Source organism: Heterocephalus glaber, unplaced genomic scaffold (genome assembly GCF_053883595.1).
Source record: "Heterocephalus glaber isolate CG9 unplaced genomic scaffold, H.glaber_assembly_v1.0 deba00001497, whole genome shotgun sequence".
Classification (NCBI taxonomy): domain Eukaryota; kingdom Metazoa; phylum Chordata; class Mammalia; order Rodentia; family Bathyergidae; genus Heterocephalus; species Heterocephalus glaber.
Genome location: NW_028258320.1, coordinates 17,781,593 through 17,798,884, shown reverse-complemented (window position 1 = coordinate 17,798,884; position 17,292 = coordinate 17,781,593). Strand labels below are relative to the sequence as shown.

Below are 17,292 nucleotides of genomic sequence, written 5' to 3'. Positions count from 1 at the left end.
CCAAAAACCGCAAAGAGCTGAGATAGGAAACAAGGAATATCTCTTCCCATTCTAGGGCTGAGACTGAGGCCTAGAGAGATGACTTGCCACACAGAGAGGGTGGCAGAGAACCCCCAGGCCAGCTGGCCCTGAGCCCTGGGAAACGGCCACTCTGGGCAGCAAGTCCTCTCTGGAAGCCTCACCGTTTGGGGACCTGAAGTCTTGGTGCTCTTCTCACTGCCACCAGTCCCTGCATGTAGTCACCACCACCACAGATGCATCACCATCACGCCACCATCGCTCCCACTGTCAGTGTCACCTTCCCTGCACAGCCCACAGTGGGGCCTCTCACAGGGTGCATGGCTCGGGCTGGGGCCTCTCTGCGGCTCTGGGGTCTCCTCTCTAACACTTGTCTCCATGAACCTCAGGGTGAGCAGGGCCAGGCTGGCATCCAAGGGCCACCAGGGCCACCAGGGCCCCCTGGACCAAGTGGACCTCTGGGGCACCCAGGATTGCCAGGGCCCATGGGACCACCCGTAAGTATCCCCTCCCCCTCTCCTTCAAGATTTGCCCCAAGAATTCTCTGCAAACCTCCAAGCCTTGAATGACCAAGGAGAACCTGGCTTCCCATCCAATGACAGAAACACCTGAGCAAGGCCCCTGGGCCATGGTAGCCCAGATAAGATTATCCATCCCTGGCACACTCTCCTGCTGCCCTGGAAACACACCTGCCATGGCCACAGCCGACCATGGCTTTCTAGGGCAGAGGTCACTAATAGGCTGACCTCTTCCCAGTCTCCACAGAGGAGCTAAGAGGGAAAATCCCCATGGCTGCCTTTGACCACTGTCCCTGGCCCTTGGCTCAGGAAAACCCAAGTCAGAAACAGTAGGTTCTAGAAAAATTCAAAGGGGGTGCACCACAGTCCGGACCCAGATGAACACCTTCTGGGGTGTGTGTGGTTTCACGTTTGGGCCACCTTCACTGAGACCCTGCATCGAGCCTGAGGGCTGACAGGGCTACTGCTGGGAGGGGTCCAGAAGGCCAGCACCCTTTTCAGGCCATGATTCAAACTCGGTGGCCACCAATCATCCATTTTCAAGCCCTGGCCAAGACCTTGTCCTTGGCCCTTTAGTTCCACAGAGCCCAGAACAGAACAACTCAGTGGGAGCTGGGTGTCTTCAGAGAATTGAGCTGTCCACTACAGAGAACACTGACTCTCTGTGTGATCCAAAGGCCAGCAGTTACAGCAGAGTCACCTTGCCTTTTAATACTGCTTTTCCCATGGGCTGAAAATATAGACTTGTTTTTCCTCTGATGGTAAAAGCATCAGACACTCACTTGGAAAAACTTGGAACATTAAAAAGGAAAAATGAACATATCCCCTGTTTCCCCACATCCAGAGTCCACCTCATTAGCATTTTGGAGGTTCCTTCCCTTTTTCTCCCCTGCAGACCTGCCCATAAACACTCTCCAGGTTGGCAGGGTTCTGAATGACCTAACAGTTTGCATCAGAAGCTTCTTGATTAATGGCATAAAGCGAGCCCTTTGCATGTCAGGAAGGAGTCTCCCACAGTAGCAATTGCAGAGCTGCTGGGCCTGCTTAGACAGTGTTGAATGAGTCCCCTGCTGTGACCCATAATCCTGGAACATAATGTCTACACCTCTGAAGCGTTCTCTGGGATTGATCCAGAAGTGGAGCCGCAATACCCCTCAGTGGACACGGGCACGTTCTAGATCAGCTGGCTTCATGCCTGGGCCCTCAGCTACCCCCACTACCCATCTGGAGGCCTAACATAGGGTCCCTCTGGGCTGGGCTCTGGCTTGGCTGGCAAGCTCAGTGCTGCAGTGTGAGGGCCTAAGTTGTTGGGAGCTGGCTCCTAGCTCAGTTGGGCCCCCAAGTGGATTTTAAATATTTCCATAATTTTCCCCAGCCCCCCCAAAGAGAGAGATTAGTCTCACTTCTACCAGTCTTTAAATGGAAAAATGGAAAACCTGAAAAGAAGTGAATTTAGAAAATTGAACCAAACCAAGCCAAAAAGCCCAAAAAGTGTTCAAAATTCATTTCTTTGTTCACCATACCCTCCTGCCCAGCACACTCCTGCTTACTGAGTTCGAGCTAGGAAGTCTTTGTTAGGTTGTTTATTAAGGAAAAATCCAGGGGGCCAGGGATTTAGCTCAGTGGTGCTGCTGCCTGCCTCAAAAGCACAAGGTCCTGAGTTCGATTCCCAGAGGAAAAAAAGAAAGAAAAAGCCCAGAAAGTGAGTTTTCAAACCAATTGAAACAGAGCAGACGTAGGTGTCATGTTTGTCTCCCGCCCACGTCTGCAGCTGGGCCTCCTGGCCTCTCCCTTGGGCTTCCTTGGGCCCCTCGCCCCACCCCCCCCTCCATGGCGAGCTGCCCTGGTCACAGCACACTGGGCAGAGGGAGACAGCAGGCAAGGCCAAGGCGCAAATCAAGGCCTTGTTGGCCAAGGCCGGCTTTCCAGGGAGGCTCCCAACTGGGAGGTGAGTGGGTGAGGATCCAGACCAAACCACACTGTCAATTTAGCGTGATGCCACTGACCTACTTTCCAGTGGACAAGCACAGAGGAGTTGCCCACAGTGCCCACACGGCTCCAAAGAGGGACATGAGCCCGCTGTCCCCACGTGCCCTCCACAGGTTTCCGTTACCCTTCCGGGATATTCTAAGGCTGTGCTCTAGCATTCCTGTTCTCTCGTTAGTTATCTGGGGGTCACTGGGCCCCAGTTCCACTATAAATGCGACTGAACTCACACTTACCTTTGACTTGCTTCTGCAGGGCTTACCTGGGCCTCCAGGACCGAAGGTAAGAACCCACCTCATAGAGGCTTGCACTGGGGGACCATTGCTGGAGGGAAGGAGGGTGGGAGGCTGCTGAGGGCAGAGCTGAGTGAAGCAAGATGGATCAGGCTTGGCTCACTTCCAAAACACTGCTTTTGGCTCCAACATGTATAGCCCTTCCTGTGCACTCAGGGTGACTAGCAAGTTCTCCAGCTGCCATAGACAGAAGACAGTCCTGCCTGCCAGAAAGCTTATGTTCTAGTCAGAAACTGAAACCGGTTGCCTATGACATGGTCACAATATCCCAATCCCACAGTGTCCTGCAAGGTGTCAGACCTGGAAGAGGCCTCTGGGGTCATCTGATCTCTTGTGAAACTTTGCCCAGAAGCCCACAGTGTCTAAAAGATCCTCATTTTGAAGCTGGGGACCCAAGGCTCAGGGAATGAAAGGTGCAGAGTGTCAATCCTCTCCTGCTATTTTGACACTGTGGATGCCAAGAGCCCTGAGACAGTGACTTGTCCAGGTTCTAAGAGGGTTGTTGGTGGAACCAAAAGCAGCAGTCAAGTATCCTCAGACCCTGCCAAGCTGACCCTTCCCAGAACTCCTCGGCCCTGTGCAGTGGCCGAACAGTTTCTGTTGGCCTCAAAGACACCAAGAGCTGTTATCCCAGGGATGGTGGGAGGTGGGTTTTGAAGGAGCAGGAGGATTTGGAGTCCTTGGGAGGAAGAGGGATGGTATTGTGCAGGGAACAGCACCAACCAGTTTGGCACTGAGAAACCCACTTGAATGGACTCTTTGTTCCCCTAGGGAGACCCAGGGATCCAGGGCTTCCATGGCCGGAAGGTAAGAAGGAGGAGGTGGGGAGAACCCTGGCTCTCCCATGGGTACCCAGTGGGCCTCACACAGCACACACAGGCCCAGGAGTAGGTAGTACACAATGCAGATCTGCACATACACTGCCTCGTGAGCCTCACAACTCCTAGGTATGGATTGTGAGGGCTCAGTATATCTACTTGGGGAAGGAAGAGGCACACAAGGAGCTGGGCCTTGGGCAGGTAGGTGGCCCAGCAAGACCCCAGGCCCAGATGGTTTCTGGCCAACCTGAGTGACTGTGTCTGGCCTGAGGGAGCCAGGTTCTATGGGTCTGATAAGTTAGGAGCAGGATGACTGTGCCCACCTCCCCAGTCCAGAGGTCCATGCTGAGTTTGGGGTCATTCCTGCCCCCGACAGCTCCCAGGCCCAATGGACAGAAATATTTCTACACAAATGGCCCTGACAGGAGCAGACTGTGCTAAATGCGACCATTGGAAGGTACTCTGTGAGTCCAGGGGTGGAGAAATTAGTTCACGATTGGGAAGAGTTTGGGAAGTCTTCTGGGAGAAGACAGCCAAGAGCTCAACCCTGATGAGTAGGTATCACTTATCTCTTGCTGTGTAACAAGCTATCCCAGACTTGCTGGCTTAAAATGATGATTCATTCCTTCTGATTCTGTGGACTGAGGAGCTTGGAGTTCCTCCAGTCTCACCCAGATTCCCCTTTGCTATCAGATGACAGCTGGGGGCTAAGCCAGCCTGGGGCACGTGCGTGTGTCTGACAGTCAGTGCTGGCTGGTAGCTGAGGGCCACTGCTCTCCTCTTTGTGACCTCTTGTCCTCTAGTAGGCCACACAGGCTTCCTCATAGCATGGTGAGCCAGGGCAGCATGCACATTAGGTCACCCCAGGACATAAGCACGTTCTCGACATCTGTTTGCATCAGGTTGTCCTGGTGGTCAAAACAAGTCATGTGACCAAGTCCCATGCATCAGCATGGGAGGGGTATGGTCTGCAATCCTTGATTGGAGGAGTAGCAAAGCACTTATGTCCATTTTTAAGCCACCACTGTGGTCCTTCAGCTGGTAAATTTGAAGGGATATGGTATTTTAGATGGCAAAACAATTGGAGCAAGGCCCAGAAGCAGTCATTACAATAACTGGAGCCACAAAGTAATACTCAGTAATACTCACTACTTCCTGGGCACCTGCTATGTGTCAGTCACTATCCTTCAACATGTCCTGCATTCTTTCTAACCCCCAAACCGCCCTGAGGCAGGTATGACTATGTTCCTGTTTAGCAAAGGCAGAAACAAGCTTACTCAAATCTCATTGCTTGGAATAGCACCACAGGAATTCAAGTTGCATCTGGGTCCTTCCTGTGGTCCCACCTGCTGGAAGGCCCTTCCCTAGCCCTCTGGCCCTGGCTAGGAAGCCTCAGGAGCCTTCCGGGGGAGGAAAGCAACAGGAAGGAGAGGCACGGAGAGGGGAAGGCGAGCTAGGACCCCTCCACTCAGACGCAGTCCTTGCATATTGCAGTTGGGCAGCTGCCGTCGCCACTTTGTTTTATGGGTGCTTGGAGGGTGAAATGGTGAGACCTGAGAGATCTTTAATTAGTTCTGCATAAACTGAGAAGTTTGTATTGTGTCAGGAAGTGGAAATTATAGCCCCTGTGGTTGCCTCTATCCATTCATGCAGACTCACAAAATTTACTGCCTCCTGGTGCAGTGCAGGGTCAGTTTTCCCATTAGCAGCTGGACCAACTCTTTCAAGCTGTGACAAGGCTGGGGCCAGCAGAGGGGCCCCAGAGGCCATGGCAGTGCCCTTGGCTGGCATCATACCATGACAGGTGTCTGCATCTGCTGCAAACCGGAAGTCTGGTTCTTCTAAAAGGTTGTCCTAGGGATGGAGAGACTTCCACTGATGGCTCCAGCATTGTGATGCTAGTGGGTCTGGGCCAAGAAAGTGACAGTTCTAGGTGCAGACTGTAGCAAGAATCATTCCACCCAGGCTGTGTCAAATGTGCAGAGAAAAAAGTGTGGTCCTGCTGGCTGAGAGCAGCTCCTGGCCCCAGGAAGCCAGGAGGTTTGCTCTGGGTAGAAAAGTAGGCTGCTCAGGCTGTCACGTGCTCTGGAGTGAAAGGCCAGGCCATGCTTCTTTCTCATGACTGGGAGATGGAGCAAGTGCCAATGGACGACTCTCCAGATAGAGCAACTCCAGGTCTGCTGGAGGAGCTTCCTAATGGTACTGCAGGCAGAGGAACTAGTGGTCTGGGCTGTGTTAAAAGAAGTTTCTATATGAAGCTGGGGGCTGCTTAGGATCCCTTCCAGCTCAGAAACCCATGGTTTCCTGAACACCGGCTGGCTGAACATTCTCTAGAGGAGCAGACCCTGGCTGTGGGAGGAAACTTGATCTCCTCGATCTTTTGTCCTTCTTTTTAACCCACATCCAGGCCTGTCAGAGACATTCTGTATTAGAGCCCTTTCTCTTCGTGCCTGTTCCTTCTTTCTCTGCCATGGTACGCAGCTCTGCCCTTCCACGATGACCTTTTCTCATGGCTATCTAGTGGGGCTATGGCCCTGAGTCCCCCCTGCCTCTCTGGTCTTTGAAAGACTCCCAGCCATCAGCCTCACACAGTCAGCTAGGCTGCAGGTGGTCTCAGCACCTACAAATCCATGCTACCCCTCACTCTGCTGGGACCCTTGTCCTGTCACCAATGCCCCAGTGCCTTCTGGTCTACAGCAGCCAGAGAGCACTGGAACCTGATGATCAATAGCACAGGCCCACCCCCAAGAATCAGGGCCTTTCCTCAGGACACCCTAAGGCCTGTTCTACCGCCCCAAGCCCATTAGAATGGGCATGTTGGCCTCAGTGATCACCAAGCTAAGGCAGATATTTGCATCCCCTCAGCATCCTAGGATGCAGAAACTTTTGTCTTTGATGCCCAAAGATTCGTGCAGCAATACTTCACATCTCTGTATCAGCCTAAGTTCAGCCCCACCCTGTCTCTTTCAGTCCCTGCCATGGCCCAGTGGTTGGCGCTTCATCAACCCCAAGGCACAATGAGAGGCCCAGAGGGGTTATTACAAGGTTGCCAAGCTGGTGAATGGCCACTCTGGAATTAGCAGCCAGGTCTCATAAATCCAAGCCCAGCAGCAGACCGACTTAGCCTGCCCTCACTTCGGCTTCTCCAGGCTGGGACAGCTGATCCCCAACTCCCTTCCTTTGCCCAGCACTCCCCTTTCTCTGTACTGCCCTCTCTGCTCTCTGGAATAGGGTGTGGGGAAAGGCCTCATGGGGAGGGTACTTGGTCACAGATGCTGGGAAGATGAGTCTGCTCCCACCCCCACCCCACACCCTGGGGAGAAGCTGACACTGGCCGCTGGGAACATGGAACTGAGCAAAGTGACCCCCACCCCATGGTCAGGGTGCCAGGGGACCTACGGAGGGACAGATGGGCCCTTTTTGTGAGCTTCACCTGTGCCACTCCAAAGACTTACTACGCACTGGGAGGCCCTTCCTGCAACACAATGTAGAGTTTAGCTTCTCAGCCTGTGAAGTTTGCTAATGATTAGTCCCATCCACCGGTGTCACCCACTGCCAGCCGGACTGAGCCTGGTGTCTTCTCAAAGGCCAGCAGGGCCAGCTTCTCCACTGGCTGCTTAAGATCAAAACCCAATGTGGCCAGCTGCCCTCATATGGCCCCCACACCCGCCCTGGGCCAGCCCTCCTGCCTAGACACTGCGAGTATTATTGTGCACCCATACGGTGCCTATTTGATCCAAATTTATGACACAGATCTACTTTAAATATGTTGCAAGATGCAAAGTGTGTTTACAGCCATGGCTCTCTGTCACAAAGATTGATGAATGTTGTCAGACAGATGAGAGTCACAAACCCCGAAGGAGCTTATCTCTAAGTGCATCAGAGCTGGTACTTGTCTCGCCATGGGGGTGCGCTGGTCACCCGTGTGGTCTGGGTATTGTGCCTCAGGGTTTGCATGAAGGACCCTGGCTGAGGGTCCTTCAGCCCTCCTGTAGCCCTCAAGCCAGGCAATTTTAGACCAGAGGAGGGGGGACACCAAGGCCTTGCCACAGCCACTGGCAACTGTAATTACTCTGCCTAGAGGCTTTGGCAACAGTCCCCAGAGGCAAGGACACCCAGGGGAAGAGATCAAATGGTGCTTCCTCACTTCTTCTACCACAGGGGGTGACGATTCTGACTGCTAGTCAGGAAGAGTTCATGGGGTGGATGTAAGCCTATAGAATGATGACCAGCATTGTTATAACTGCCTCTCTGGGCCCCTTCCACATGCCAGGCTGGGTACCCAGTACCTGCCTGCACCATTTTACTTGCTCTCTGTGGCAGTCCTAGGAGATGGGCATTACTCTTGTCCCAGTTCATGGATGAGTGAAGTGAGGCTCACAGAAGCTGCTCCACCATCTGCAGCTAGGAAGTCATGAAGCTGGGTACCTCTGGCTCACAGCCTCGCTCAGAATGGCTTTACTACCTGTATCTTGCACTTGGCTGAGTGACACAGAGAGTTGGGGTTGTCCCTGACCGCTGACACAGACAGAGCAGTGCGTCTCAAGCCCGGTGACATCTGTTCCTGAAAGCTTCCTGCACTGGGCACTCCCGGAGGGCCCTAGTGACCCCAGGCCTCTTCCCATACATCAGAGGGCTTGGTACCAATGGGAGCCTGTGGGTGTGGGGACAGCATTTTCTTTCAAAGCCACGAAATCCTAGTGGGGACATCCAGACCATTTAAATGAAAGCAGATTAAAAAAAAAACTGAGACACGGGCCCCAGATCTGAGGCCTCATGGGGGCTGGAGCCCCCACCCTGTGCTCTCCAGGCCCTGTTTCTCCTGCATTCCAAAGTCCACGGATTAATTAGAGCTGACTTTTTCTTTTTGGAACTAACTACAAAATCAACCGATCTCAAATTGAGATTACAACCCAGCTGCCCTTCCAAAGCCCTGCCCTTCAATAGGGCACCCGACCCCGGTAATTCCCCAGATCACTTCCTGCTGGCCCTAATTACTGGAGCACAGGGGACCTAGGATTTCCGTGGTTCCGGTCCTCTCTGGCCTGGAGGCCCACCGGGGCAGTGAAACAGGAACTCTGCTCTGTTCCCGGAAGGATGGCCTGGGAACTCTTTAGAGGGGAGAAAGGCATACGACCCCCAGCTTCTCCAGCCCAAGACAGGGCCCTCGACCACTCCCCACTCTCAGATGCCCTCCTCCTCCCCGACAGAGAACAAAGGCTCTGTGTGCCTTGTCTGCTCCCCAGAAGACCCCCTCCCCACAGCCTCGTGGCAGGGAGGTCCATTCATCTCCCAGCCTCCACCTGACCTTTGTTGGCTGGGAAGCTGACCCTGAAGCGCCCCCTTCCTCTACACCCTCTTCTTGCCAACTTCCTGCCCAGCTTGTTCAACAAAAAGTAAATCACCAATTAAGAGGCCACTTGCACACAGCCCAACACAGCCCACTCCATCCTGTCCTCTCCAGAAAGGACAGGTCCTCCCACCTGGAGCCTGCGAGACCAGAGGACCCACTGGTGCTAGACGCTGGGGAGCCTTACCTGTAGCTCCTAAGTAGGTACTAGATGGGCCTTCCAGTGCAACCCCTCTACCTAACCTGTTCCCCTGACCTTCTTAGCTGCAATGTCTGCAACCCATCCCATCCCTCCAGGCATCAGTTCTTGGCACCAAGGTTAAAGAGCCCTCCAGAGGAGTAGCCGGTTGCCTCTGCCCACTGTACGTGGGCAAACAGGTCAAGACCCCTTATAACGCTCAGAGCACCACCTTCCCAGCCGCAAGATTGCCCATATTGGTGGCTGAGCCTCCCCACCAGGAAGACAAAGGAAGGCAGAGGTAGAGAAATAGGGGCCCACATGGGCTTGGATAGACTGACAGAGCCAGGCCCTTGAAGAGGAGCGCAGATCTGAGTGAGCAGATTTGAACTGAGCAGTTCCCAACCCACCTCCTTGAAGTAAGGCATTTTAAGGGCCTTGGAAAAGGATGCGCTGGGCAGATCTCACAAAGATGTGCCACAGGGAACCACTCCATGAACAACATGGTCACTGTCCTTCAGCAACTGCCAGTGCTCTGTCCTCTGCAAGTGCACCCTGTCACAGCCCGTGGGCCCCTGGAGGAAGACTGGCCCTGCCTCCCCTCACCCACTCTCCAGGAAGCAGTGTTTCCTGGTCTAGGGGAAGCCCAGGCCTCCAGTTCAGAGGCCAGGCTGGGGCAGCCTAGACTGGAGCCCTGAGCATGGAGACTAATGAGAGTAGGGTGAGCTGAAGGGGGGTCAGCAGGGCACCCCTGCTTCCTGACCTGACATGGGGATCAAGGGAGTGGGTCATTTGCAGAATGAAGAGACTTGACCCCGAGGGGAGGAGCGGGGCAGAGGTCACCACCCTAATGAGCAAGGCTGCTCCCCGGGAGGCTCCCAGGGGCCGTTTCCAGTGTGTGCACAAATTCTTCTTTACACACTCAAGTCAACGTGGGCTGAAGGCGACTCCAGCTAGCCCAGACAGCTGCCTCCTGGGGTACTCAGCACAGTTTCTTCTGAGATGTGTATGATGCAGAAGCCTGGCTTCTTCCCGGGCTAGACTGTCCCTCTGTGGGTGGAAGGAGGAGAGAGTAGGGCCTCACTGCCCTTCCTGGACCTGTATTTCAGCCAGAGCTCAGAGTCCCTCCCCCAAGAAGCTGCCAACAGACCAAGCATCACCCTAGCTGTGGTTCCCTCCCTCCTACAGGCTGAAGAGGTGCAAGGGCGGGGCTGGCCGGGTGGAGGTGGGGAGCAGGTACCTGGTCTAATCACACTGTGCAAGCCAGGAGCCTGGGCCCGGAGAGGGAAAGTGGACACACGGATGCCCCAAAGGCCGTGGGAAAAGGAGGACTCTTCGGGGCTGGTGCAGACAGGGGAAGGGGAAAGAGGGTCAATCGAGAGGGCTCTGAACAGTGGGGGACTTCCAACCTGACCTTCCACCTGCGGCCCCCACCGGGAGGCTCTCTCTGGGGCCTCCTGGCTCAGTCGGCCTGGTGAAGTCGGCTGGAATGTTAGAAGACCCGGCACTCCAAAGGGAAGCTGGCCTCCTGGAGGCCACTTGGACAGCGGTGGCAAGAATTAGACTTCAGGTGAGGTCCTGTGGCACCCTCTGCTGGCTGCAGAGCAGCCCTGCACTCGCAGGAGCCCCACGTCCAGCTGTTCTTGGTGCCCCAGGCTGAAATGCCTTTACCCCAGGGCCATGGACCTGGGGACCCAGCAGAGAAAGAGCAGCCTGCCACGACTATCTGATGGAAGAGGATGGAACATCAGATTGTCTGATGTCAGGGTGGCCACGAGACAAGAGCACCTAGACCTGGGCAGAGAGCAAAATTGTTCAAAGGCCTGCTCTGCACGATCCTGGCAAGCATCCCTGGCCTCTCTGAGCCACTGCTTAGCAGCGAGACAGGAGGAACATCTGCTCCACATTAGAAGGGCCCTTGGAGATGGACGGGGGACTCAGAAGGGCAGCATCACGTGCAAGGCACGTGCAGTCAGGGCTGTGCCTTTCTCTGCTCTTTCCACAAGAGAGAACTTAAGGGTTGGGACAGGCCTGGGGCACCAGTTTGACTGCTGTGGTCACTTCCTGAGGCCAGCTCTGCCACCCCTTCCAGGGGCTGAGGGGTCACTGTCAATGGTGAAGAAAGGGTTTGACACTTGGAGCTAAACATTCTGGCCGTCTGCAAAATTCAGAGGGTGAAGCTGAAGTTCACAGGCAGATGTCCAGCTATGTGTGCAGGTTTTAAGTCCAAAGTGATCCCCGAGGTGTTGAGCAACCAGTACTGAGTCCTGGGAGACAGCAAAGGGCTTCACAGAGGGGCAGGAGTTGACCACAGCCCAAAACAGTACACAGGGGCTTGTGATGAGGAAATGGCAGAAAGGCATGGAAGCGTGACAATGGGTGTTTGCAGGGACACAGATAATAGTTGATGTACTCCAGAATGAGAGGTACAGAGGTTAGGAAGAGAGTAGGTGTCAGAATGCCATGCCCAGGAACCTGGCCCTTTTCCCATGGTCGGTGCCCGACAGAGAAGACTGGGCAGGGGAAGCTCCTCACCTGGCCCACGTGTTGGAAGGTTGCCCGGTTGCCAGCCCGGGACCCATCACCGAGGAAGAGAATGGAAGTCACTCTAGCCTGGACCAGGAGGAAAGAGGACCAAGACTTACTGTAAGATGGCAGAGAAGGGGGGAGCAGACAGCTGAACTGGTGGCCCCTGCCCCGAGGCCTGTGAGAATGCCAGCCTGGTCCACAGGTCCAGCACTCAGACCTCATAGGGCAGCTTCCTGGGAGCAGGCCCGGCAGGGCTCTGGGTGGCCTATCCGCAGCCCTGGACTTCAGGTGGAGAAGGTGCAGCAGGCTGGCAGCTGTCATCTTTGCCGGATAGCACCATGGGCCCTGACTGCAGCTTCGCGCTGGGGGATCCTTCAAGGTTCAGCTCATGGAGAAAGGAGCTGCCCTTCTTCCCCTGATGTGGCCAGTTAAAGTCTCGACACACCTACCTTTGGCCCATTTGTCACTGATTTTCTCTCCATCTCTCTGTGGTGCATCCATCCTTCCTGCCTCACTCCATCCTATCAATACAGCGGTGTCACCAGGTGCTAAAGAGGTTGAAGGTAAAGAGCAGGGCTGAGATGGCAGAGCAAAGCCCACAACATTCTGGAGAGGCCGCAGCTGGGCTGGTGCCTCAGGACAGGCAGGGCCAGGAAGGGCTGTGAAGTGGGCACATGTGGGCCTGGGTCCAGGCATTAGAAAAGTGAGGCCCAAGGTGACGAGAAAGGGGACCCCCTGTCACAGACACAGGTACCATCCTAGCCCATCTGGTGCAGAAAAAGGGGACACAAAGTAGCAGGCAGGGGCTGGGGGAGGGGTCAGTAGTCAGCAGCCATGTGCGTTGCGCCTGCCCATAGCCCTGTCTCACAGTACTACAATCCGAGTCCACCTGGCCATCCAGTGGCAGTGAGTCTTGAGCGTGACACCTTCCTCTCTGGGCTCAGATTCCATTGGGTGGCCTCTGTCTCTGAGGGCCCTTCCTGCTCTGAATCTGACTTGGTGTCCTGTAACTGAGGGGTGTGCCCCACACAGCTGTGGCCACAGCAGGATGCTCAGAGCTCACAGGGAGTTGGACAGCCATGCAGCTTCCAGGCAGGCATGCTCACTGACATCTTTGCAGGGCACAGGCCCTGAGTCTGGCCCTGCTCTCATGCTCTTGTTCCTTCCTGCAGGGAGAGCGGGGCATGCCGGGGATGCCGGGCAAGCATGGAGCCAAGGTACCTGCCCCTCACGCACCCCAACCCACTCCCTCTCAGTCACCCCCTTGCCCACGGTCTGGGGAACCCCTGCAGTCCCAGCTCCTCCTTGGAGCTTGAGTGTGTCTTGTGCCTTGCTGGAAAGATGAGGTACACACTTCCTCTACCCTCTTCTCTGCCGAGTTTGCCTGGCCTCCTCCTTATGTGGCTGGACCTCTTCCCGGGGTCTCTGAGTCATAAAACCCTTCTAAGGTAACTCAGATCTGGCTGCAGTCCTGAGACCCAAACGGGGAGTAGAGATCCCCAAAAAAGTCACCTCCACTTTGGATTTCCTGAGCAGCACTCTTGGGCCAATGTGAGAACAGAGTTCACTCCTAGCCCCCTCCAGTCCTTGAGGGCAGCGGTCCGGAGAAGAGCCGATGAGGGTGACCCCACATACACACGGGGCCAACTGCACTGGGTAGCACCAGCCCCTTCATTTAGTGTCATTTGCTATCCTCCCCTCCCCGGTACCTTCCATACCACTGCCCAACCCCCTCCCATCTCTTCCTCCTCTTTCATTGTTCCCTCAACCCAGGACACCCCCTCTAGCCCAACTACCCCGCTATGGTTCCTACTATGCCTGCCAGTGCAGCCCAGGAAGTCCAGCAGCTGGGCTGCCCCACACCTCGTCCTCAGATGCCCTCTTAGGGTGCCAAGCTCAGCACTGGGCTCTCCTCACTCCCAGGAGCAAGCAAAAGTGACAGTCCTCCCCCTGTCCTGCCAGGAGGAGACTGGCCACCTTCTCCGTGCTGCTTCTGACTGCAGAAAGCCTTCATGCCTTTTTCTCTCTCTGCCAGGGTGCTCCTGGGATCACCATGGCTGGGATGAAGGTCAGTAGATGTTGTCACTCCACCCATCAGGGTAGGATGGACGAAATGGTGCCCAGGACAGAGCAGGGGCATCAGGGGCTCTGTGGGCTGGCCGCTGGACCAAGTAGAAGACACACAGGATTAGGAAATGTTTTGCATGCCAGATGCACAACCGAGAAACAGACATTTAATTGACCCTTGCGTGCAAGTGGCAAAGTCTTACCAGCCTGGGCAAAGCCTTCCCCAGCCTGAAGCTCTTTCCTATGTGTGCTAGAACTCAGCAACTACATGCTTCCAAAGCTGCAAGAGGTGACAGCAGAGGGGCTTTTCCCCTGAACCTCCACCCCAACACCCATTTACCTGCCAGGCAGATGGGGGCACCCTAGAAGAACAAATGCTCAGCACAGATCTCTGCAGCAGGTCTACTTGGGGAAGGGGGTGCACCATGTCCAAACCAGAGGCTCTTTCCTTCTCCCTGCTGGATTATCCCACTTGGCTTCCACCTGCCACAACTCTCACCTATAGGAAGATGAGGGCCCTCCAAGGCAGGAGCCCAAGAGGCCTCTGGCCTAGCTGAGGAAAGCCAGGCTGGCCAGATGCTTTACCAACTCCCACTCCCCACGTACAGGGCACCTTTCCTCATTTGCTTGTGCTCTTTTTGTCTCACACATTTCTTTTCCTGAGTCTTCCTTTTGTTCACACAGGGTGAGCCAGGGATCCCAGGATCCAAGGTACGGATGCAGAAGGAATGCTCTGAGATGCATGACATGTCCACAGGGGAGGAGGGTGCTGGCAGGAGGGGGTGCTGTGTTTTGCTCTTAGTCACCCCAAGACCAGCCCGGGCCTGGCTGAGCCACTTGTCAGGAGCACACTTTCGGTATCCTCCTCTTTCCTGCATCCTGGCCTGCAGCCCGCCAGCTGCAGCGGGCAGTGGCTATTAACCCCCTTGTTCCCTGTACCTACAGGGCTCTCTTTCATTCTTGTCTAAGACAATAAGAGATGTAATGTGAAAAAATTTTTTCCCATGGTCAATTAAGTTTGAGAAATACTGGATTAACAATATTACACAGGTTTCTTTGCTGCAGGCCGTCTCAGAGCCTTTAAGATGCTAACCACCCATTGGGAAGCCCTAAACAGGCAGTATCTTATGCAACATTAACAAAACTTAGAAGAGGAACTCACTGGCGCAGCATTCTGGGAACTCTGGTCTCTGATCCCTGCCCATCCACCTCACTCAATGCCCCATTCTCTTATTGGTGACTTTCTCTTCTTACCTCAAAGGGAGACCCAGGAGCATCAGGAAAGCCAGGGCCCCTAGGTTTGCTGGGAAAGTGGGTGTAGAGGGTAAGACAGTGTATATTCAAGTGATCCCTTCCTGTTCCCTTCACCTATGGTGGGTGCGCTGGCTGCAGTGTGCCAGGAACAGAGAATGGCAGGATGGGCCAGCAAAGCTGAAGAATCCATGCTCAGAGCATGCTACCCCTTTTGGAAACCACTGACTACCCAGCAAATGTCCAGCAGATGGGAGAACCTGCCTTCTGTGTCCCTGCCCGCAGAGGGTCACTGCAGGGCAGGACCTGAGCCTTTCCCTTTAGACCGGTGTGTTTGGGGGGGATGCTCAGGCTGGGGAGCAGCCCAGACAGGGCCAGGCAGCTGGGGGCCTCCTCAGTCCTCACTCCCCTTCCATCTCCAGGGCCCTGCCTGGCCCTCCTCAACTCCTCTCGGATGTTTACAGGCCATTTTACCATTCAGCCTGTACCTAAGGGCACAAAGCAAGGAGGTGACACCTGGAGACTTACCATCTTTTGGGGCTCCTGCTGGAAAGTTCATTGAGACACCAGGCCACAGACACCATTATGGCCCCAGGACCTCCAGTTCATGTTATTGCCTCTGGGGACCATTGTTCCTCAGTGCCATGGAGACAGGCACTTCTCATGCTGATCTGAGACTAAGTCCCCACTGGGGGACACTCGGGGACTCACCTGACGGGGGACACTGATACGGACTGAATTATATTCCATCACATGTGTATGTTGAAGCCCTAGACTTCAACGTGACCATATTAGGAGATAGGGCTTTAGGAGGTAAGGAAGGTGACCTGAGGTCAGAAGGGTGAGTCCCTAATCCAATGGGACTGGGGGCCCTATAAGAAGAGGAAGAGAGATCTTTCTCTCTCGTGAGGACACAGTGAGAAGGCAGCCATCTGCGAGCCAGGAGGAGGGCATTGCCAGCACATGGCCTTGCTGGCACCCGACCTGAGACTTCCAAGCTCTAGAACTGTGGGAAGAGAGACCTGCTCTGCAGGCCCCCGGGATATGGGCTTTTGTTGTGACCTCCTGAACCAACTCGCACAGGCATCCTGTGAAGGCAAAGGGAAGAGTTTAGGCCACAGAAAGTGGAACCTCAGAAGACCTTGGGCTGGAAGGACTCTGCCACACACTCAGCAGGGAACCATCCCCAGGAACATACCCTCCTGGGGCCTGGCGGGCTTCATCTGTGAAATGAGACTAGGGTTCATAGGATCTCAAAAGTACTCCATGAGTCCCGTCCAGGGAAAATCAAAGCATTCTTCAGCAGTGGACACAGTTGGTGAAGGAACTGCCACATCAGAGGATTGGAATAGAACTGTTTGCTCATGGTTCTAGAGGCCCAAAGTTCAAAGCCAGCCGTGGGCAAGGCAGACTTCTGTAGAAGGCTACGAGAGAGCGTCTGTCCTGCCTCTCCTCTATCTGCTGCTGGTTTGGGCAATCTTTGGTTCTTGACTAGCAGAAGCATCCCCACTCCTCCTCCATCTTCACATGGCACTCGCTCTGTGTGTCCAACTATCCCATTTATAAGGAAACCAACACTGCTGAGGGCACCCCATCCAGTAGGACCTCACCCTAACTAATTACACCTGCAGTGACCCACTTTCCAAATAAGGCACCATGCTGAGGAACAAGGAGCTAGGACTCCAGCATTTGAATGTGGGGGAGCACAGTTCAACCTATAACAGAAAGTAAACTTCTCAAAATATTACTCTAAAGACGAGGTTCTGGGTAGATGGTCTTCGCCCCAGAGCCAGGAGGAGGTGAGCAGAAAAGGATGGGGGCCTCTGAGCTAGACAATGAGGGCGTGGAAGAGTTTCCAAGAAAAGACGAGCCCCCAAGTACTGGCTTTCTGAATGTCTCATCTCCCCTAGGAACCTCAGAAAGGTCTAACTGCTGTTGGCCTTGGTTGCGATCTGTGGCCAGCATTACTCCCCTGTCCTGAGTGAGGAGAGAAGAGGTCCTATGGGAAGCCGTGATAAAGGCTGTCACCAGGTGCAGTGGCCCAGGGAAGGGGCCAATCTGGGATGGGCTCTGGAAGGAAGTGGATGGCCCAAGGAGGCCCAGGTAGACAGGAAGGAGGAGAGCAAAGACATCCTGGAGAAACACCTCCTAACCTCTGCTGGCTATATCTCCCCACAGGGTGAGAAAGGGCCTGCTGGCTCCCCTGGGCTCCGGGGCCTCCTGGGACAGAAGGTAGGTGTGGGTGAGCTCGGAATCTGACTGTCTCTAAGACCTCCATGTCCTT

At 54.7% G+C, this 17,292-nt stretch overlaps 1 protein-coding gene across 33 annotated transcripts in view; it reads left to right on the top strand.

The window, feature by feature from the left end:
- Nucleotides 1–17,292, top strand: part of Col13a1 (collagen type XIII alpha 1 chain) — a 75,599-nt gene that overhangs the window by 24,802 nt on the left and 33,505 nt on the right. For all 33 annotated transcript variants that reach the window (XR_015440319.1, XR_015440317.1, XR_015440318.1 and 30 more), the window contains 7 exons: nt 408–515; nt 2,778–2,804; nt 3,587–3,622; nt 12,863–12,907; nt 13,726–13,758; nt 14,442–14,468; nt 17,187–17,240. Coding sequence is in view for 29 of the 33 variants with exons in the window: in XM_087184750.1 (XP_087040876.1) it covers nt 408–515; nt 2,778–2,804; nt 3,587–3,622; nt 12,863–12,907; nt 13,726–13,758; nt 14,442–14,468; nt 17,187–17,240 (330 nt within the window). In the remaining 4 variants the exon portion in view is untranslated. The remainder of the gene's footprint in view (nt 1–407; nt 516–2,777; nt 2,805–3,586; nt 3,623–12,862; nt 12,908–13,725; nt 13,759–14,441; nt 14,469–17,186; nt 17,241–17,292) is intronic.